This window comes from Solanum verrucosum, unplaced genomic scaffold (genome assembly GCF_900185275.1).
Source record: "Solanum verrucosum unplaced genomic scaffold, falcon-dt-bn FXZP01000218.1, whole genome shotgun sequence".
NCBI classification, from domain to species: Eukaryota; Viridiplantae; Streptophyta; class Magnoliopsida; order Solanales; family Solanaceae; genus Solanum; species Solanum verrucosum.
Window position 1 is genome coordinate 4457 of NW_026020464.1, and position 17955 is coordinate 22411.

Below are 17955 nucleotides of genomic sequence, written 5' to 3' on the forward strand. Positions count from 1 at the left end.
TCTATAAATGACAATTAAATATTTCATAGAACTTTGCTTTAGAATTGAGCGTGACATTAAATGCATTGGTTGGAATCTATTATCATATAGTCTAATTTTTCATAGTTTTTAATAATATTTATTATCTCTTTTATAGGATTCGAAGACTTGATGAGCCTACATGTCCCGAACCAAAAGAGAAGATGATGTTATCATTTTGCCGAGATTGTTAAGAAAATTTCAAGTTTTGTGTAATGAATGTAATGACTTATATTGGATTGTACCATGCTATTTTGCTACTGATGGGATGTTGATCTATTCTTTTTGTAATTAATTATGTGTATATGTATATATATTAAATAATGAGATTATTGATATTATCTACATGCAATTGATATTTTATAATACAGAGTAAAGTTTTTCTAATACAAAACTTCTATTGACCAGATACCTTGTCCTAACAAGTCTTTTAGGACCAGATAAGGTGGACTTTAAAAGTTTGTAGATACCAAAAAAGTGGAACCATGCAACAATTTCAGGACCAGATATATAGTCCCTAAAGGAGGTTTAGGGACCGGAACAAACCTGGTCGCAAAAGTGTTTTAGGGACTGGTTACAAAAACTCGTCGCAATTGACTTTTAGCGAAGAAGCCTTTAGGGACGAGCGGGACCAGATTTTGCAGGTCTCTATTGACTTTTAGGGATGAGAATAAGCTTTTTAGGGACCAGATTTCTCTTGTAGTGTCTACAAATAATTGTAGTCGTTAGTGAAAACAATATACTACTCAAATTGGTAATTCGGGAAGTGACAGCTTGTTGAGATATTTCCTTGATCATTATTGATACTTCATCTTCACGAATTGGGATAAAAGATTGTACTTTTTTTGGACTAAATAAATGACTAACACATATTTTTCGAAGTTCTTTCCAATTGTCATTGTAAGGTGACGCGGCAATATCTTGAGCATTGTAAGAATATTTTTGCTGGCAGAGAGTAGAAGGTCTACTACAAAATGCTAAATCTTGTGTTTTCATTACTTCGTTTGCTAATTTTGCTGAAGAAATTACCACTACTGGAGTAGAACCAAATTTCAATGAGAATATTTTCCCATATTTCTTGGAAAGTTTCCAAAAATAGAGATGAGGGGTTAAATCATCAAATTGATGCAAATTTCCAATAAATGGCAACCCTAAAGGACCTGGTGGTAGAATGCTTTTTCCATTCCTTTTGGCTTTAACAAGAAGGAAACTGAGAATAATGAAGATAACAAGGGATAAAAAGAGTGGAAACAACATTTGTTTCTTTCTGGTAAAGTCACTTGAAATGTCTTGTAATTTTCTATTGTTTCTTTTATTTATAATTAAAAAGTAAGGGTGTGTTTGGTACAAAGGAAAATGTTTTATTTTATGGTAAATGCATTTTTGAAAACTGTTTTTGAGTTTTGTATATAATTTTGACAAATATTATGAGAGGTGGAGGTGAAGGGAGTACCGGTGTGGGGTGATGAGGTGTGTTGAGGGTGGCAGATTGTTGTGACGAAAAGATGAAAAACGAAAATCTAAAATAAAGAACACCAAGTTTAACGTGGAAAAATCCTTCAAAACGAAGGTAACCACCACGGGATCGACAAGATCCGAATTGCTTCACTATAACAATAAGAGAGTTGCAATTATTCTTCTAATGGCTACACAACAAGTGCCAAAAGAGAATAAACAATAGCTACACCAACAAAAGATAAATAGAAAGAAACACCACCCAAACCCAGCTGCTGTTCGGGACTTAAAACAGGATCTTGCTGACTTACGAATCCGATCTCCACCGTTCAAATCAACCACCAAGATGTCAAGAACACTCAGTACAAATTTCAGCCCGATCCAACGGTTAGTTAATCGGAAAACACGATCTGAAGGTTGCTGGTCGGAATATAAGACGGCAGCAAAAGAACCCTTTTTCTTCTCTCTTATTGAAAGCTCTCTCAAAAACCTCTCTTATGTCCTAATGTCTTTCAAAGACAATATTAATGAGCAATCTCAATTATTCTCTCAAGACCATCCTCTATTTATAGAGTTGTGCTTTTCCTTACAAAGCCAAAACCAACTCCAAGTAGGATTACTATTCCAATCATTTTCCTAATAGAATTGGAAACCAAATAAAAAGAATAATTTCAATCCTTTTTCAAGTAGGATTAGGCCATGGCCTTTGGCTGGAACTTGGGCAATAGCCCAACACAGATGACACAATCACTGTGGAATTTCACTTGTGAAATATGTTCTCACTAAGAAAGTTATTTTCCTCTTTTTAGAAAAAAACTTATTTTTAGAGAAAATATTATTCAAATTTTTTGATTAACTGAATATGTAAATATTAAAAAACATTATTCATTTTTTTCCATATTAAACACACCCTAAAAGGAGCTGGAGGTTTGGATCAACAACTGCGATAATATTATTAAAAGAAAAATCATATAAATATAAAGAAAATGGTAATTTAAAGAGAAAAAAGGACATTGGATTTGTACAGTTACCCGTCATCAAATCTGTAGCTAATGATCTAGATCCGCCTCTGCTACCATTTTTAGAAAGATAATAGACTTATTTAGTCGACCATTAATTAGAATAGTTGAGAAGTTTGGTTTATGTCCTTAATTCTCCTATGATTTTTTTTGTAATTTTACATTATATACGTGCTATCTTAATGCCAGAATTCAAACACTTTAATTTTTGCAAATTTTATACTTCTCATATTTTTGCCTTCTTGTATTATTTCATTATTATTAAGGTGAATTCAAAATTCAAAATTTATGAATTTATATTTTTATGATATCAAATTAAATTCACCTAAATTCATAAATGACACTCTACTCGCTAGATCCACCCCCACCTATCAATTAATCATATTTTACACAACTTGTTAATTTCTCTATCCAACCTCTGAAAACCACTTAAGTTCTTTCAATTGCAACAAGAAATCTCCAAAAATAATTTTTAAAAATTAAGGTACTTAATTACATTGATGTAAACTGATACCTACCTGGTATGTAAGTCATGAAAATGAGTTTTATACCGCATGAGGATTAGTGGCTCAATTTACCAAAGGATTCATCTGAATCCAGATATATTTTTTACGAGGCATATCTTCATAGGTAAAAATTCACTAAAATTATAATAGTAAATTTAAATTCATAATTTTAAAGGATTTATGATTATAAATACATCGTGTTGCTAGACGATGTTGTTTGCAACAAATTTTACAGTGATAGAAAAATAAATCAACCACTATGAAGAAACATGAATATTTTATTAATAAATGGTGCAGGTACAATTCTGTTCTACTCTCCTAAGATTTATCCATGATTCGAGGGTCATTAGTGGCGTATATCCCAAATTAGAATGATTTGGATTTGATCTCTTCATAAATATTCCATGAATTTGCAGAATATTTGAGATGCCTTTTTAAGGGAATATAGTGCCCTTTATATAGGCATGAAATAAGGTCTAGGGTTAAATAGCCTCCAAGAATCCTAATTGGAATTGAATACACTTTGTAGAGTCTCTACTCGAATTGAGCATATCTTGTAGAGTTGTACAAAATTTCAATGTCTACAAATGTCCATGCTTCAAGGTTTGTCGGAGTGTAGACTTGATGAAACTCAAAGACGAGACTTGAACTCATTCTTCTACCTTTGCGGTTTTGTGACTTCAGATTTGCAGATTTGATTTGTGAGAGAAGAGATGAAAAGCAGATTTGGTCCCACTGGGCGTGCCAATTGACTTGAGGGTCGTTTGTGAAGATGTGTTTCACAAATTAACAGGTCATTTGGATGGTTTAAATTAATATAAATAGAACTTTTAAATACGCATCTGATTGCCATTTTTATTTTGTTTATCAATAATACCTTATTAAGTTATATGAAACTTCTATAATTTTATATGAGATATAATACGAAATAAGAATAAAAATATTATTGAGAATGTTTTCTCCCTTCCAACTCTTACAACTACTAAGGTACGTATAACACACTCAGATAGTCACTGGGAATTTTTTTAAAAACAAGTACTAAGGACTAAGGTACGTAATTGCCTTTTCCAATTTTGGATTAGTTATCACGTTTACAGTATAGTTTTAGCTTTACCATCTTCTCATTTGTTGCTTCTTCCTTTTCAATTAATTTTATGTCATAAAATATGATATATTTTTTTATCGAACCAGCATACTAAAATTAAAACGCACAGTGGAAAATAGAATCATGTTGAAATATTGAGAAGCTTCCTAATAGTTCCGTGTTAAAATACTACTACTATTTTTTCTTTTCTCGTGACTCAATTAAAATATTTATGAAAATAGTCATTAAATATTTTTCAGTACAAAATTTCAATGATAAAATAGTAACTATTTTAGTAGCGAAAATGCAACAATTACTACCAGTAGCATATATTTATTTATTTACGTAATATAAAGGTGTTCCTTCAAGAACTAGGTGGAGTGAGAAAGACAAATTCATAACTTAGAGTCGGTCGATAAGTTTAGCATGAGAATAACTTATTACATGTATGTATTCTAAATATGTTTAGCTTGAGAATAATTTATTTTTTACATGATTTCAATTGATATCACAAAACTCGCCTTATATCCGTATTTGAATATAATCTAGAGATAATTTGTAGGTATAAGGCAAAGATCTATCTTCTTATGCATTACAATTCCTGGCCTAACAGTTGTATCAATGTCCTCTTTTCTCATGCTCCAAGGCAACTTCCAATCAGATGCATAAAGAAGATTTGACAATGCAAGTTCCACTATGGCAACCCCAAGTGTAATAGCTGGGCATCCTCTTCGTCCAGCTCCAAATGGAATTAACTCAAAGTTTTGTCCTTTAAAATCAATATCGTAATTCAGGAATCTCTCAGGAATAAACTCATTTGAATTCTCCCATATCTCGGGATCTCTTGCAATAGCCCAAAAGTTAACATAAATTGTGGTTCCTGACTCAATTTCATATTCTTCTAGTATAGACTTTTTCATTGATTCTCTTGGTAGTAGGAGTGGAGCTGATGGATATAATCGTAATGTCTCCTTTATTACTGCTTTAAGATAAGGCATGTTTTGGATGTCATCTTCATTTACAATGCCTTTTTTCCAATTGATTGTCTAATTTCCGTTTGAACTTTCTTCATGGCTCTTGGATTCCTCATTAAGGCTGTCATCACCCATACTTTTACAGCGGCGCTTGTGTCTGATCCTGCTACTAACACGTCCTACAAAGAAATTGACACACAAAAAAGACATAAATTGTCAATTCATGAGAAAGTCTCAACAAGTATGGGGAAAATCATGTTGGGAGTACCACCCCGAATGAGCCTTGTAATGCGTGATCCGGATATAGTTGAGGCACCAATGTGGGCTCCGAACACCAGGTGGGAAACGAAAAAAAAAAAAAGACTCAAAGTACATGTACTAACATAAATATACAAGATTACCATGGCAAGTGCTTTTGCATCCTCCAAAGTGAGATCAATTGTAGTTGATTTCTCTTTCTTCAATTGAAGCAAAAGATCAAGAATGTCTCCTTCCATGGATTTTGGCCTCTTGGGATTAAGATGTTGCTCAATGAGTTCTTCATAAAAATTATCCAAGTTCTTGAAATTATTCTCAAGTCTATCTATCAATCCAGTAAGTTTATCAATCCAACTTAAAGAAGGAAAAAAATCATAAACAAAGAAGCTAGCCATCATTGCTTGAGTCGCAATTAAAAGTTCATCAAATCTCCTCCTTTCATGTGCTTCTTCATCATACCTAATACCAAAAGCAACTCGACAAATAATGGTACTTGTTAGTGAATATAACATAGTGCTCAAGTTGGTGACTTGTAAAGTTGTAGCTTGTTGAGATATGTCATTGCATACTTAAAACATCTTTAAGATTAAATTGTGATGTCATTCTCAAATATCACTACATTCAATTGAACAAAAAAATGTGTATAAAAGCAACTCAATAGAAGATCTATTTATAGGTTACATTTGAAGTTGCATTTGGCAGTGACACATCAAAACCATGATGTTCTTTATATTTTTAGTAGCTTTTCCTATTATTCTCATTTTTCTTCTTCACAAAACCAAAATAAGTAGAAATACCAATCTACCACCAGGTCCTTTAGATTTGCCAATCATTGGAAATTTGCATCAATATGATAGTGTAACTCCTCATATCTATTTTTGGAAACTTTCTAAAAAATATGGAAAAATATTCTTATTGAAATTTGGTTCTACTCCGGTAGTTGTAATTTTTTCAGCAAAATTAGCAAAAGAAGTAATGAAGACACAAGATTTAGCATTTTGTAGTAGACCCTCTACTCTTTGCCAACAAAAATTATCTTACAATAGTCATGACATAGTGTTTTCACCAATGACTATTGGAGAGAAATTAGAAAACTTTGCTTACTTCATTTATTTAGTCTCAAGAAAGTACAATCTTAGTTGTATGACAGAGTACTAATTCCAAGTCAATAAATATAACAATACACAAGACTTCCTTATATACAATTTTTAACATCTAACCAGGATTAATTGATAAGATTTTCACTTCAACTTGTTAATTCATTGGAAAAATTAACTATATAGCTAACAGCCGACAAGAGAAAATATATAAAATTGACACATAGAGTAGTTAAATAATTACCATGATAATAGCCTTTATGTTGTCCAAAGTAAGATCGATTGGAGTTGATTTTTCTTTCTTTAATTGGAGCAGAAGATCAATAATATCTCCTTCCATGGATTTTGGCCTATTGGGATTGAGATGTTGCTCAATGAGTCCTTCGTAAAGCTCATCCAAATCCGTAAAATTCTTCTCAAGTTTATTTATTTTCCCGGAGAGTTTATCAATCCATCCTAAGAGAGGAAAATAATCAGAGACAAAAAATCCAGCCAACATTTCTTGACCCACTTTTAAAAGTTCAACAAATTTCCTCCTTTCGCGTGTTTCTCCACCATACCTAATTCCAAAAGCAATTCTACAAATAATTGTAGTTGCAAGTGAAATCACTATATTGCTCAAATTTGTAATTTGTGAAGTGTGAGCTTTTAGAGATATTTTTTTGATCATTCTTGCTACTTCATCTTCACGAATTGGACGATAATATTGCACTTTCTTGAGACTAAATAAATGAAAAACACATTTTTCTAATTTCTTTCCAATAGTCATTGTAACGCGACATAGCGATATCTTGACCATTGTAAGACAACTTTTGTTGGCCAAGAAGGCAAGGCCGACTACAAAAAGCTAAATCTTGTGTCTTCATTACTTCTTTTGCTAGATTTGCTGAAGAAACTACAATCATAGTAGAATTACCAAGTTTCAATGAGAAGATTTTCCCATATTTTTGGGAAAGTTTCCAAAAGTAGAGATGAGGGGTTAAACTATCATATTGATGCAAATTTCCAATGAATGGCAACCTTAAAGGACCTGGTGGTAGAATGTTTTTTCCACTCCTTTTGGCTTTAGGAAGAAGGAAACTTAGAATGATGATGATAACAAGGGCTACAAAGAGTGGAAATAACATCATGTGTTTTTTGGAAAAGTCTTCTATATCTTGTATTAAGATTTTCCACAATTTCTTTCATTTATAGTACTCTCTCGCTTGATTTAGAGGACGAAAGAAATAAATTTTTATCTATAATTATTTTGAAATAAAGTTTACATAAAAATACTATAAGTAACAGTAAAAGAAGGTGGAACTTTGGATCAATGGCTATGATAATAATTTAAATCATGATGAAAATACTTATTTAGGAAATAGACAAATAGAAAGAAATTTGTAATTTAAAGGAAGAAAAAGAGATTGCATTTATTTATAAGTGATAGAAAGGGATAAACATCAACTACACACTTCTGATATTTTGGGAAGTAGTTTGATCCTAATTTCATAGTATGATCATTTAGTTTAAAATTCTAAACTTTGTTTTTTTCTTTTTTTGTATGGTGATTTTCATGAAAGTTGCACAGGAAAGTTCACAAGCCACAATATTTAAAGCTTGAAAAAATGACTGTTTGTCCTTTATCAATTTTTTCCACATTGTCTAGATAAATGTCTCACCTATAATTATAATTACATAGAATTAGACAAAGGAATTTGATAATGGAATTTCGAAGCTTTAATTTACGTCTAAAATTTTTGTATTCATTCATTGTCTAGAAAAAAGAATTCTAAATTAAATTTTGTATCGAAATAAGAGAGTTGTCAGGTATTAACTGCCCTGAATTTCTTATCATAAATGGATTTTCCTTTGCTTAAAAGGAAAACACAAAGGGTGTGTTTGGTATGAAGGAAAACATTTTCCGGAAAATGTTTTCCAATTTTCTCATGTTTGGTTGGGTTAAATGTTTTGGAAAATGTTTTCCAAATCAACTCATTTCCTCAAATTTAAGGAAAATGACTTCCTTTCAAAACTTAAGGAAAACATTTTCCAAAACTCTCTTCCAACTTCCAATTAAAAAAAAAATTGTTGAAAAAATCAATTTATTTTGTCCCTACCCTCAAACCAGCCCCCCAACCAACCCCCCCCCAAAAAAAAAATATTTAAAGCTTGTTTTTAAATTCAATTTTTTTACCCACCCTCATGCACCTCCTACCCAGCCCCCCACCCACCCCACCCCTACCCCCCCCCAAAAAAAAATATGTTAAGTTTGTCTTTAAAAAATATTTTCAAGTTCAAAATTTCATTTTTTCACGCTACCCTTGACCCCCCCACCCACCTCTTACCCAGCCCCCCACCCCCAAAAAAAAATTTCAAGTTTGTTTTTAAAAATATTTTCAATTTCAAAATTTCATTTTTTCACCCCTACCCTCGACCCCCCCCCACCCACGCACCCACTACCAGCCCCCACCCCCCCACCCCCCAAAAAAAAAAAATTTAAGTTTGTTTTTAAAAAATATTTTCAACTTCAAAATTTCATTTTTTCACCCTACCCTTGACCCCCCCACCCCCAAAAAAAAAATTTAAGTTTGTTTTTAAAAATATTTTCAATTTCAAAATTTCATTTTTTCACCCCTACCCTCGACCCCCCCCCCCACCCTACTACCAGCCCCTCCCACCACCACCACCCCAAAAATAATTTTAAGTTTGTTTTTCAAAAATATTTTCAAATTCAAAAATTATTTTCTACCCTAGTAAAAATAACAGATATTTCTCAAAAAAAAAAAACATTCATAAATCAAACACTAAAAATCTTTTCCGGAAAATATTTATAACTCACCAACCAAACATGAGAAAATAAGTCAAAAATCAACTTGTTTTCCAGGAAAACATTTTCTAGGAAAACATTTTCCTTCATACCAAACACACCCAAAGTCTACATATTTGGCTAGTCCTTTTCTAGTAGGAAAAAATTTATGACTCTATAAATACAGGAACATTAATTCTAACACAATAGCATTCATAATGTAGTCCTAAAGCCTTTGAAAGTATTGTCTAGGGGGGAGAATTTGTGGGACATAAGTGATACGTTATCACTTGTATGAACCTCTTTATATTACGCGTGAATGGGTGAGGTTATTTCTCTTTAAATTTTGTACTTTCATATTTATATAGTAGATTGCTCATCTCCTCTTTGGACATAAGTCGATTCATCGAACCATGTTAAAGATTTGTGTCTTTTGGTATATTTCTAGTTTATATTCTTACTCATGGTGTTTCGAGGTTTGCTTTAGTAGCTTATGCATGACACTTAATTATTTCGGTCCTAACAAAAGTAAAGTAAAAAACTTTATAAGGGATAACACAAGTTGAATCGGTAAGTATGCTTTTTGGCAAAAAGAGACACTGGTTTTTGCACGTATTGCACTTGGTGTTGCAACAATAGAGTTTATAATATACATTTGATTGCAACAATAGAGGTTATAGATTTCATTATTACTATTGCACTGGACAGGAATCGAGAATCCCCATGTTAATTTAATTCCTAGAGAATTAGTAAATTAACTACCAAATTTCCGCGACATCCTTTGAAACTAGAAGGGAGATTTTATTGAAACAACAACTCCATTACAAGTTTATAACGAAAAATGACAGACATAAAACCATACGACCATATTATTAAACATGGATATCTAATTTAAACATTGGAGTTTGGTCTTGTTTAATTTCTAGTGATAATTTCTAGGAACAAGGCATAAAGGTTCTTTTTTGTGCATTGTAAGTCCAGGCAAAACATCTGTGTCAATGTCTTCTTTTTTCATTCCACAAGGCAACTCCCAATCAAAAGCGTAAAGAAGATTGGAAAGTACAAGTTCCACAGTTGCCACACCGAGTGCCATAGCCGGGCACCCTCTTCTGCCTGCTCCAAATGGAATCAGCTCAAAATTTTGCCCCTTAATATCAATATCACTATTCAGAAACCTCTCAGGTATAAATTCTTCTGGATTTTCCCATATTTCAGGATCCCTTGCAATAGCCCAAACATTAACATGAACTATAGTTTTTGGTTTAATTTCATATCCTTCTAGTATGGAATTTTGCATCGTCTCTCTTGCTATTAACAATGGATTTGGCGGAAACAATCTAAATGTTTCTTTTATCACTGCTTTAAAATATGGAAGATTTTGGATGTCTTCTTCATTCACTACGGACTTTTTACCAACCATTTCTCGAATTTCAGCTTGAACTTTCTTCATGGCATTTGGTTTAGATATCAAGGCTGTCATTGCCCAAACTACTGCAGCTGCGCTTGTGTCCGTTCCACCAACTAGCATATTCTACAAGAGAAAGCGTGAGGATAAAATTAAATGCAACATTTCATATCAATTGAAATTGTTTCCTAATCATATCAGAAAATGTTATAACATGTGTAATATTACAAGTTTAAAAAGGCACTTCTTGATATTTGACCAACAAAGTTTCTTTATATTATGATTGTGTCACAAACATGACTAAGGAAAAAACTTAGTTGTATGACAGAGTGTTAATATCAAGTCAATAAATATATATATAACAATACAAAAGACTTGGCTATATACAACTTTCAACATCTAACTAATGATTAATTGATATGAATTTTCACTTCAATTTCTTAATTCATTCGTAAGGTTAACTGTTTAGCTAGGTGTAAGCAGTCAGCTAGAGCAAATATATAAAATAGACATAAAGAGAATAGTTCATTAGTCATTACCATGATAATAGCCTTTATGTTTTCCAAAGTAAGATCGATTGGAGTTGATTTTTCTTTCTTCAATCGAAGCAAAAGATCAATAATATCTCCTTCCATTGATTTTGGCATATTGGGATTGAGATGTTGCTCAATGAGTCCTTCATAAAACTCATCCAAATCCTTAAAATTCTTCTCAAGTTTATTTATTTTTCCAGAGAGTTTATCAATCCATCCTAAGAGGGGAAAATAGTCACAGACAAAAAAGCATGCCAACATTTCCTCCGTCACTTTTAAAAGTTCATTAAATTTCCTCCCTTCAGGTGTTTCTTCATCATACCTAACACCAAAAGCAATTCTACAAATAATTGTAGTTGTAAGTGAAATCACTATATTGCTCAAATTTGTAATTTGTGAAGTGGCGGCTTGCTGGGATATTTTCTTGATCATTCTTGATACTTCATCTTCACGAATTGGACTAAAATATTGCACTTTCTTGAGACTAAATAAATGAACAACACATATTTTTCGAAGTTCTCTCCAATAGTCATTGTAAGGCGACAAGGCAATATCTTGACCATTGTAAGACAATTTTTGCTGGCCAAGAAGTGAAGGTCGACTACAAAATGCTAAATCTTGTATTTTTGTTACCTCTTTTGCTAGATTTGCTGAAGAAACTACAACCATAGTAGAAGAACCAAGTTTCAATGAGAATATTTTTCCATATTTTCTGGAAAGTTTCCAAAAGTAGAGATGAGGGGTTAAACTACCATATTGATGCAAATTTCCAATGAATGGCAACCCTAAAGGGCCTGGTGGTAGAATGCATTTTCCATTCCTTTTGGATTTAGGAATAAGAAAAGTGAGAATAATGATGATAACAAGGGCTACAAAGAGTGGAAATGTCACGCCCCGAGCCTACACCCTGGGCGGGACCGGCACTCGGAAACCATTGCTGGCCCCAAGCGAACCCTTGGCCTGGCTTTCTTAACTCAGCGGAAACCTACTCAACAGAATAACTCAATGCTATGCAGAGGCATAAACAACTTAAATGATACATATCTGGCCAAAAAGGCAACTCGAGTCTCAAAATAGAATACTTACATATATACATAGATAAGAGACTCAAAACTAACGGACTGACTGTCTATGAAGCCTCTAAAATACTTAGATGGATGTTGGGACAGACCCCACAACACCCTAATAAACAAAACTAAGAGAACAAAATAACTGAGCCCTTTGGAAGCAAGGAGGCTCACCACTGACTCTAGAGTGCTCAACTGGATCAACGGCGTGCAGGATGCTGATCCTGGGTACCTGCGTCTGCATCATAAAACGATGCAGGCCAACTGGCATCAGTACATGGAATGTACGAGTATGCGAGCTGGACCGCTAAAAACAACTTAAGCTTGAAAAGGGAACAAGAGATCACTTACCTTGACTCTGAACGACTCATATACATAACTGGACTCAAAGTAAAGTAATAAGACACGAGCCACACATATAAAGCTTGTAAAAGAATGTAAACAACTTAGATCGCTAAGGATAAAATGACAACAAACTCCACTTTTCTTTTATAAACATAAAATAGCTTTTGTGGGAGGTTCTTTAACCGACAACCACCACTACGAGCCTTAGTGATGATACAACGTTTTACCTCACGTTGCCAAAGGACCATCCTATACCTTGCCATCGATATAGGACCTTACTTTTGCTTAGTGGATCCACTAGCCTAATCTTGCGTGATCATCTAAAAAGAATGATACGACAAGTCCCATGTTGGCGCATGGTTCTTAGGGAGAGTTGAGTTAATATGAACTCGTGTCCCCCAATTCGGTGCTCAATACTACTCCCAAAATTACTTTGGCTCATGCTTTTAAAATAACTTCTTACTTTGATTGAGATAATTACTCAAAACTTTAGCCCAAAGGCTCCTTTGGGGAAAGAAAACATGATTCCCTTTTTATTCAAATATAATAGCATTTACGACCTCCTTTGGGAATACTTAGTTCCCTAATAACTTTCTTTTTTTTTTTGAAGAGAATTCAACTTTAAACTCATGACTTAGCTTGAAACTAAGACTCTTACTCGACTTGAAACTTCACTTGACTTGGAACTATCTTTCCTTGAATTGGAATTATGAATTCAAGGTGTTCGATCACATGTTATGGAAGGATTCTTGAACGCTTAGACGCACTTTGGAACGTCGAAAACAACTATAAAACATAGGTAAATTACTTTGAAACATGTATGAGAAAGTGAGAAAAGAAGAGGGGAAACTTGGCTGAGACTTCAGATTTCTGGTGACACAGATGGGACTTACGGTCGCCATCGACGGACCGTAGATGGACTTACGGTCCGTACTGCAGGTCCGTAGATTGCATCAGAGATTTTCCCCAGAATTTCATTTAAGAAAAAGACTAAGTGTTGGCCTACGGTCATGACTTACGGTCCGTAGGTCAGGTCACAGACCGTCGATCGCGACCGTAGATCGACGCCCCATAACCCCAACTTCTGTCCCAATCGACGGTTGACTAGTACTGACCGTTGATCTATCTACGGTCCGTAGGTCAGTCCTGTAGATGGGGATCGACAGCCCAGAAACTTCTGCAAATCGATGGTGGATCAACCTCTAAAGGGTCATAGCTCTTAGAATCATAATCCCCTCAACATACAATAGGTTTCAACTTAAATATACGACCCAATCATGTCTCACAACGTACAATAAATTCAACAACACCACCAACAACCTCAACAACAACTAACAACTAACAACTTCAACACTTCAATAACAAACTCCCAATCTTTTCTCAAAGCAAGGAATAAACTTGGGGGGTGTGGGGGAAAGGATCAACCCACACGGAAAAACTCACATACCTTGATAGGGATCACCCCCGACGAATTTCCACAATGGTCTTGACAAATCTCCTCTTTCTTCTCTTCTTCTTCTTCTCCTTCTTCTCTTCTTCAATCACAAGAACCCTAACTCTTTCTCTTACCAAAAATGGGACAAAAATGATCCAAAGATCATCCTAATACAACAATATGAGCTCAAAAGAATTGGCTAGGGAAAAGACTAAAATGCCCTTAATGATTCCCGGACGGATCTCCTTGACAACTGCCCAACTTTCGAAGGTCATAACTCCCTCATACGAACTCGGAATCGAGCAAACTCGGCGGCGTTGGAAAGGTCGTTCCACGAACTTTGCAACCATAACTGGAATTCCACCTAACTCATCCTGAGCTAGAATTTATGGCTGTTCAAAGTTGGCCAAAATTTCACATTTTCCATACTTAGCCAAAATTTCCAAAACTTTAAATTCTTTCCAAAAAAATGAAAATTTCCAATTCTAAGCCTCTTCAATTATTTCATATTGCCGGATGTTACAGGAAAGAACATCATGTGTTTTTTTTTTTTTTTTGGAAAAAGACACTTGTTTTCTATACCTTGTGTTAAGATTTTCTACGATTTCTTTCATTTATACTACTCCTTCTATTTTAATTTGTTTGGTTTGACTTCGTAGTACGAGATCAAACAAACTATTGTTCAGTGTGAATTCGAACATAAAATCTTTATTTTTTTAAAATTACATAAAAATTCTACAAGTCACAATATTTTTTTTAAAGCAAATTTACCACTTGATAGTGTCTAGCAGCCTTTTATTAAACATAAAAAATATCAAGGACAAGTACAAGCAAGGGGGGCTAGGTCTTACCTTACTAATCCTAATTAAGTACCTAACTTCTGCTACCTAACAAGCATGAAGAAAATAAGAGCTAGAGAGAACTAAGTATTTTCTGATCACCACAGAGTTTGTAATACACTCCATGATAATATTACAAATGAGAATGCATGTAAAAATGACATTGCATTTATAAGTGATAGACTATACTTTTGATATTTTAGGAGGTAGTTTGATTCTTTAATATTCATGAAAGTGACACAGGAAAATTCACAGGACACAATCATTAAAGCCTGAAAATGATTTTTCCTCCTCTATCAATCAATTTTTTTCCATATTATCTAGATATTTATCTCACCAATAATTTCAAAGGCAATTTGATAACTGAATAAATAATTGATATTGTTTCCTATTAAAAGGGGAAGGAATTGATAAACTCGAAAATATTAAAGCTTTAGTTTGGGTCCAAATATTTGGATTAATACATGGTCAAGGAAAAGAAATTCAAAATTAAATTATGAAGAAGGGGTAAAGGTTACAATATATTGGAATCTCATATCAATCGGAATGGGGGAGGAAAGTAAGAAACTTGATAAAGAATAACATAAGTTCATATGGTATGTACATTTTTTGGGCTCAGTGATGGCATTGCCAAGGAAGAAATATATGAGCGTTGTTGGGCAATGTAGATAATACATGTTTTTCAATTGGGCTATGACAAATATGATATTCAACTTTATGGCATGAGTCTTTTCTTTATGGCATTCAACTTTCTCCAATACCAACTACTATCTTATGGAGCTTTAATTTATGTTCACAGATGTCCTGGTTCTCTTTCATATACACCCCATGTACCCATCTTTTTTTACTATTAATTGCCACATCAATTTACCCACTGATGCCACATTCCAGAATTTACTAATTCCTTTGATATTCATACCACCAAATTACTTCTTAGGTACACATACTTTGTCCCATGCTACTAGCGCATATATACTTCTTCTTATCCTCAGAGCTACCCCATAGGTACGCCCTACATTTTTTGTCAACTTTAATCATGCTTTGGAGAAGTATAAAAATAGATCCCCAGAATTATTGTAGCTGCGCTAGTGTCCGTTCCAGCCACTTGCATATTCTACTAGAGAAAATGGGAGGATCAAAACTTACCACAAACTATATCTTCATGTATTCAAAACATTATATTTCTCATTTTATCTATATTAAAATATTTTTAAATCAAGTAATCAGAAAATGTTATGACATGTTTATGCCACAAATTTAAAGACATTTTTTAATATTTGATAAAAATCTTTCTTTGTATTGTAGTCATGCCACAAACATAACCATGGAAAAAAACTAGCCACATGAAACAATATTATTAACACCAAGCCAATGAAAGGTTAACTGTTTAGCTACGTGTAAGCAGTCGATGTAAGCAAGTAGATATATATTTATCAGTACCGTCATATAAAACAGATACAAATGAAGTAGTTCGTTACCATGATTATACCCTTTATGTTGTCTAATGTAAGATCAATTGGAGTTGATTTCTCTTTCTTCAATTGTAGCAAAAGATCAATAATATCTCCTTCCATGGATTTTGGCTTATTGGGATTGAGATGTTGCTCAATGAGTCCTTCATAAAACTCATCCAAATCTTTAAAATTCTTCTCAAGTTTATTTATTTTTCCGGAGAGTTTATCAATCCATCCAAAGAGAGGAAAATAATCAGAGACAAAAAAGCCTGCCAACATTTCTTCAGTCACTTTTAAAAGTTCATTAAAATTCCTCCTTTCGTGTGTTTCTTCATCATACCTAATACCAAAAGCAACTCTACAAATAATTGTAGTCGTTAGTGAAATCAATACTACTCAAATTGGTAATTCGGGAAGTTACAGCTTGTTGAGATATTTCTATGATCATTCTTGATACTTCATCTTCACGAATTGGAATAAAAGATTATACTTTTTTAGACTATATAAATGACCAACACATATTTTTCGAAGCTCTTTCCAGTGGTCATTGTAAGATGACGTGGCAATATCTTGATTATTGTGAGACAATTTTTGCTGGCACAAAATAGAAGGTCTACTGCAAAATGCTAAATCTTGTGTTTTCATTACTTCTTTTGCTAATTTTGCTGAAGAAACTACAATTATTGGAGTAGAACCAAGTTTCAATAAGAATATTTTTCCATATTTCTTGGAAAGTTTCCAAAAATAGATATGACGGGTTAAACCATCAAACTGATGCAAATTTCCAATGAATGGTAACCTTAAAGTGTAACATCTCGCAATTTGAAATAACTAGGAAGAAGCTAAGAAGTTGAAATAGTCATTTTTGGAAATAATGAAAATCTGGAAAATTTGTTTAAGTTAGGAAAAGTTGAGTTTTGGCCAACTTCAAACAGCCATAACTTCTAGCTCATGATGAGTTATAGGAACTTCCAGATATGGTAGGAAAGATCTTGGAATGATTTTTCTTACGCCACCGAGTTTGCGCGATTCCGAGTTCGTATTAGTAAGTTATGTCTTTCGGAAGTTGGGCTGTTGGATTAAGGAAAGTCTAATCCGGGTTTGGAAGGATAATTTAGTCTTTTCCCTACCTAATTACTCTAATTCATTTTTAGGGGATTTATTGGGGGTAAAACCAGATTTTGGTCAGTTTAGAAAATTTAGAATTTCACGCTAGGGCTTGGAGAGAGAGAAAAGAGGAGAAAGGAGAAAAGGAAGCAAGAACATTCAAGATCGTCGAAGCTTGGCTTGTGGAATTCGTCGAGGGTGATCCCTACAAGGTATGTGAGGTCACATAGTGTTGTGTTAGTTCACCCACAAGCCAATCTTGTTTCAATTCAGTGAATTTAAGTTGTTTGAATGCAAAGAAAGTGAGTTCTTGAAGAACATTGTTGAAAATTCGTTGAGTTCTTGATGGTTGTGTTGTTGAAGTCTCTTGTTGATTTGATTCGTGTTTTCGGGTGAATTTTCGAGTTAAATCTGTTGTATGTTGAGGGTTCCATTGATCCTAGGCGTTTGGGGAAAGAACCATTAAAGTTTAGAGGGTTTAGAGATGAAAAATGGAGAAGAAAAGTCGTTAAACACCTGGGTATAGGGATAGGGCGTCGCGCCCCAAAAGGGTCCCTGAATGTTCACCCTT

At 33.7% G+C, this 17955-nt stretch overlaps 1 protein-coding gene and 1 pseudogene across 1 annotated transcript in view; both read right to left on the reverse strand.

The window, feature by feature from the left end:
* Positions 1 to 4627: 4627 nt before the first annotated feature.
* Positions 4628 to 7541, reverse strand: LOC125808866 (5-OH-xanthotoxin synthase-like; annotated as a pseudogene).
* Positions 7542 to 10121: 2580 nt separating this feature from the next.
* The window catches only part of LOC125808806 (6,7,8-trihydroxycoumarin synthase-like), a 61573-nt gene continuing 53739 nt past the window's right edge, over positions 10122 to 17955 (reverse strand). Inside the window, exons 2-3 of the mRNA XM_049488466.1 lie at positions 11144 to 11770; positions 10122 to 10730 (exon numbers count right to left, since the gene is read on the reverse strand). Coding sequence (XP_049344423.1) covers positions 10122 to 10730; positions 11144 to 11770 — 1236 coding nt within the window. The remainder of the gene's footprint in view (positions 10731 to 11143; positions 11771 to 17955) is intronic.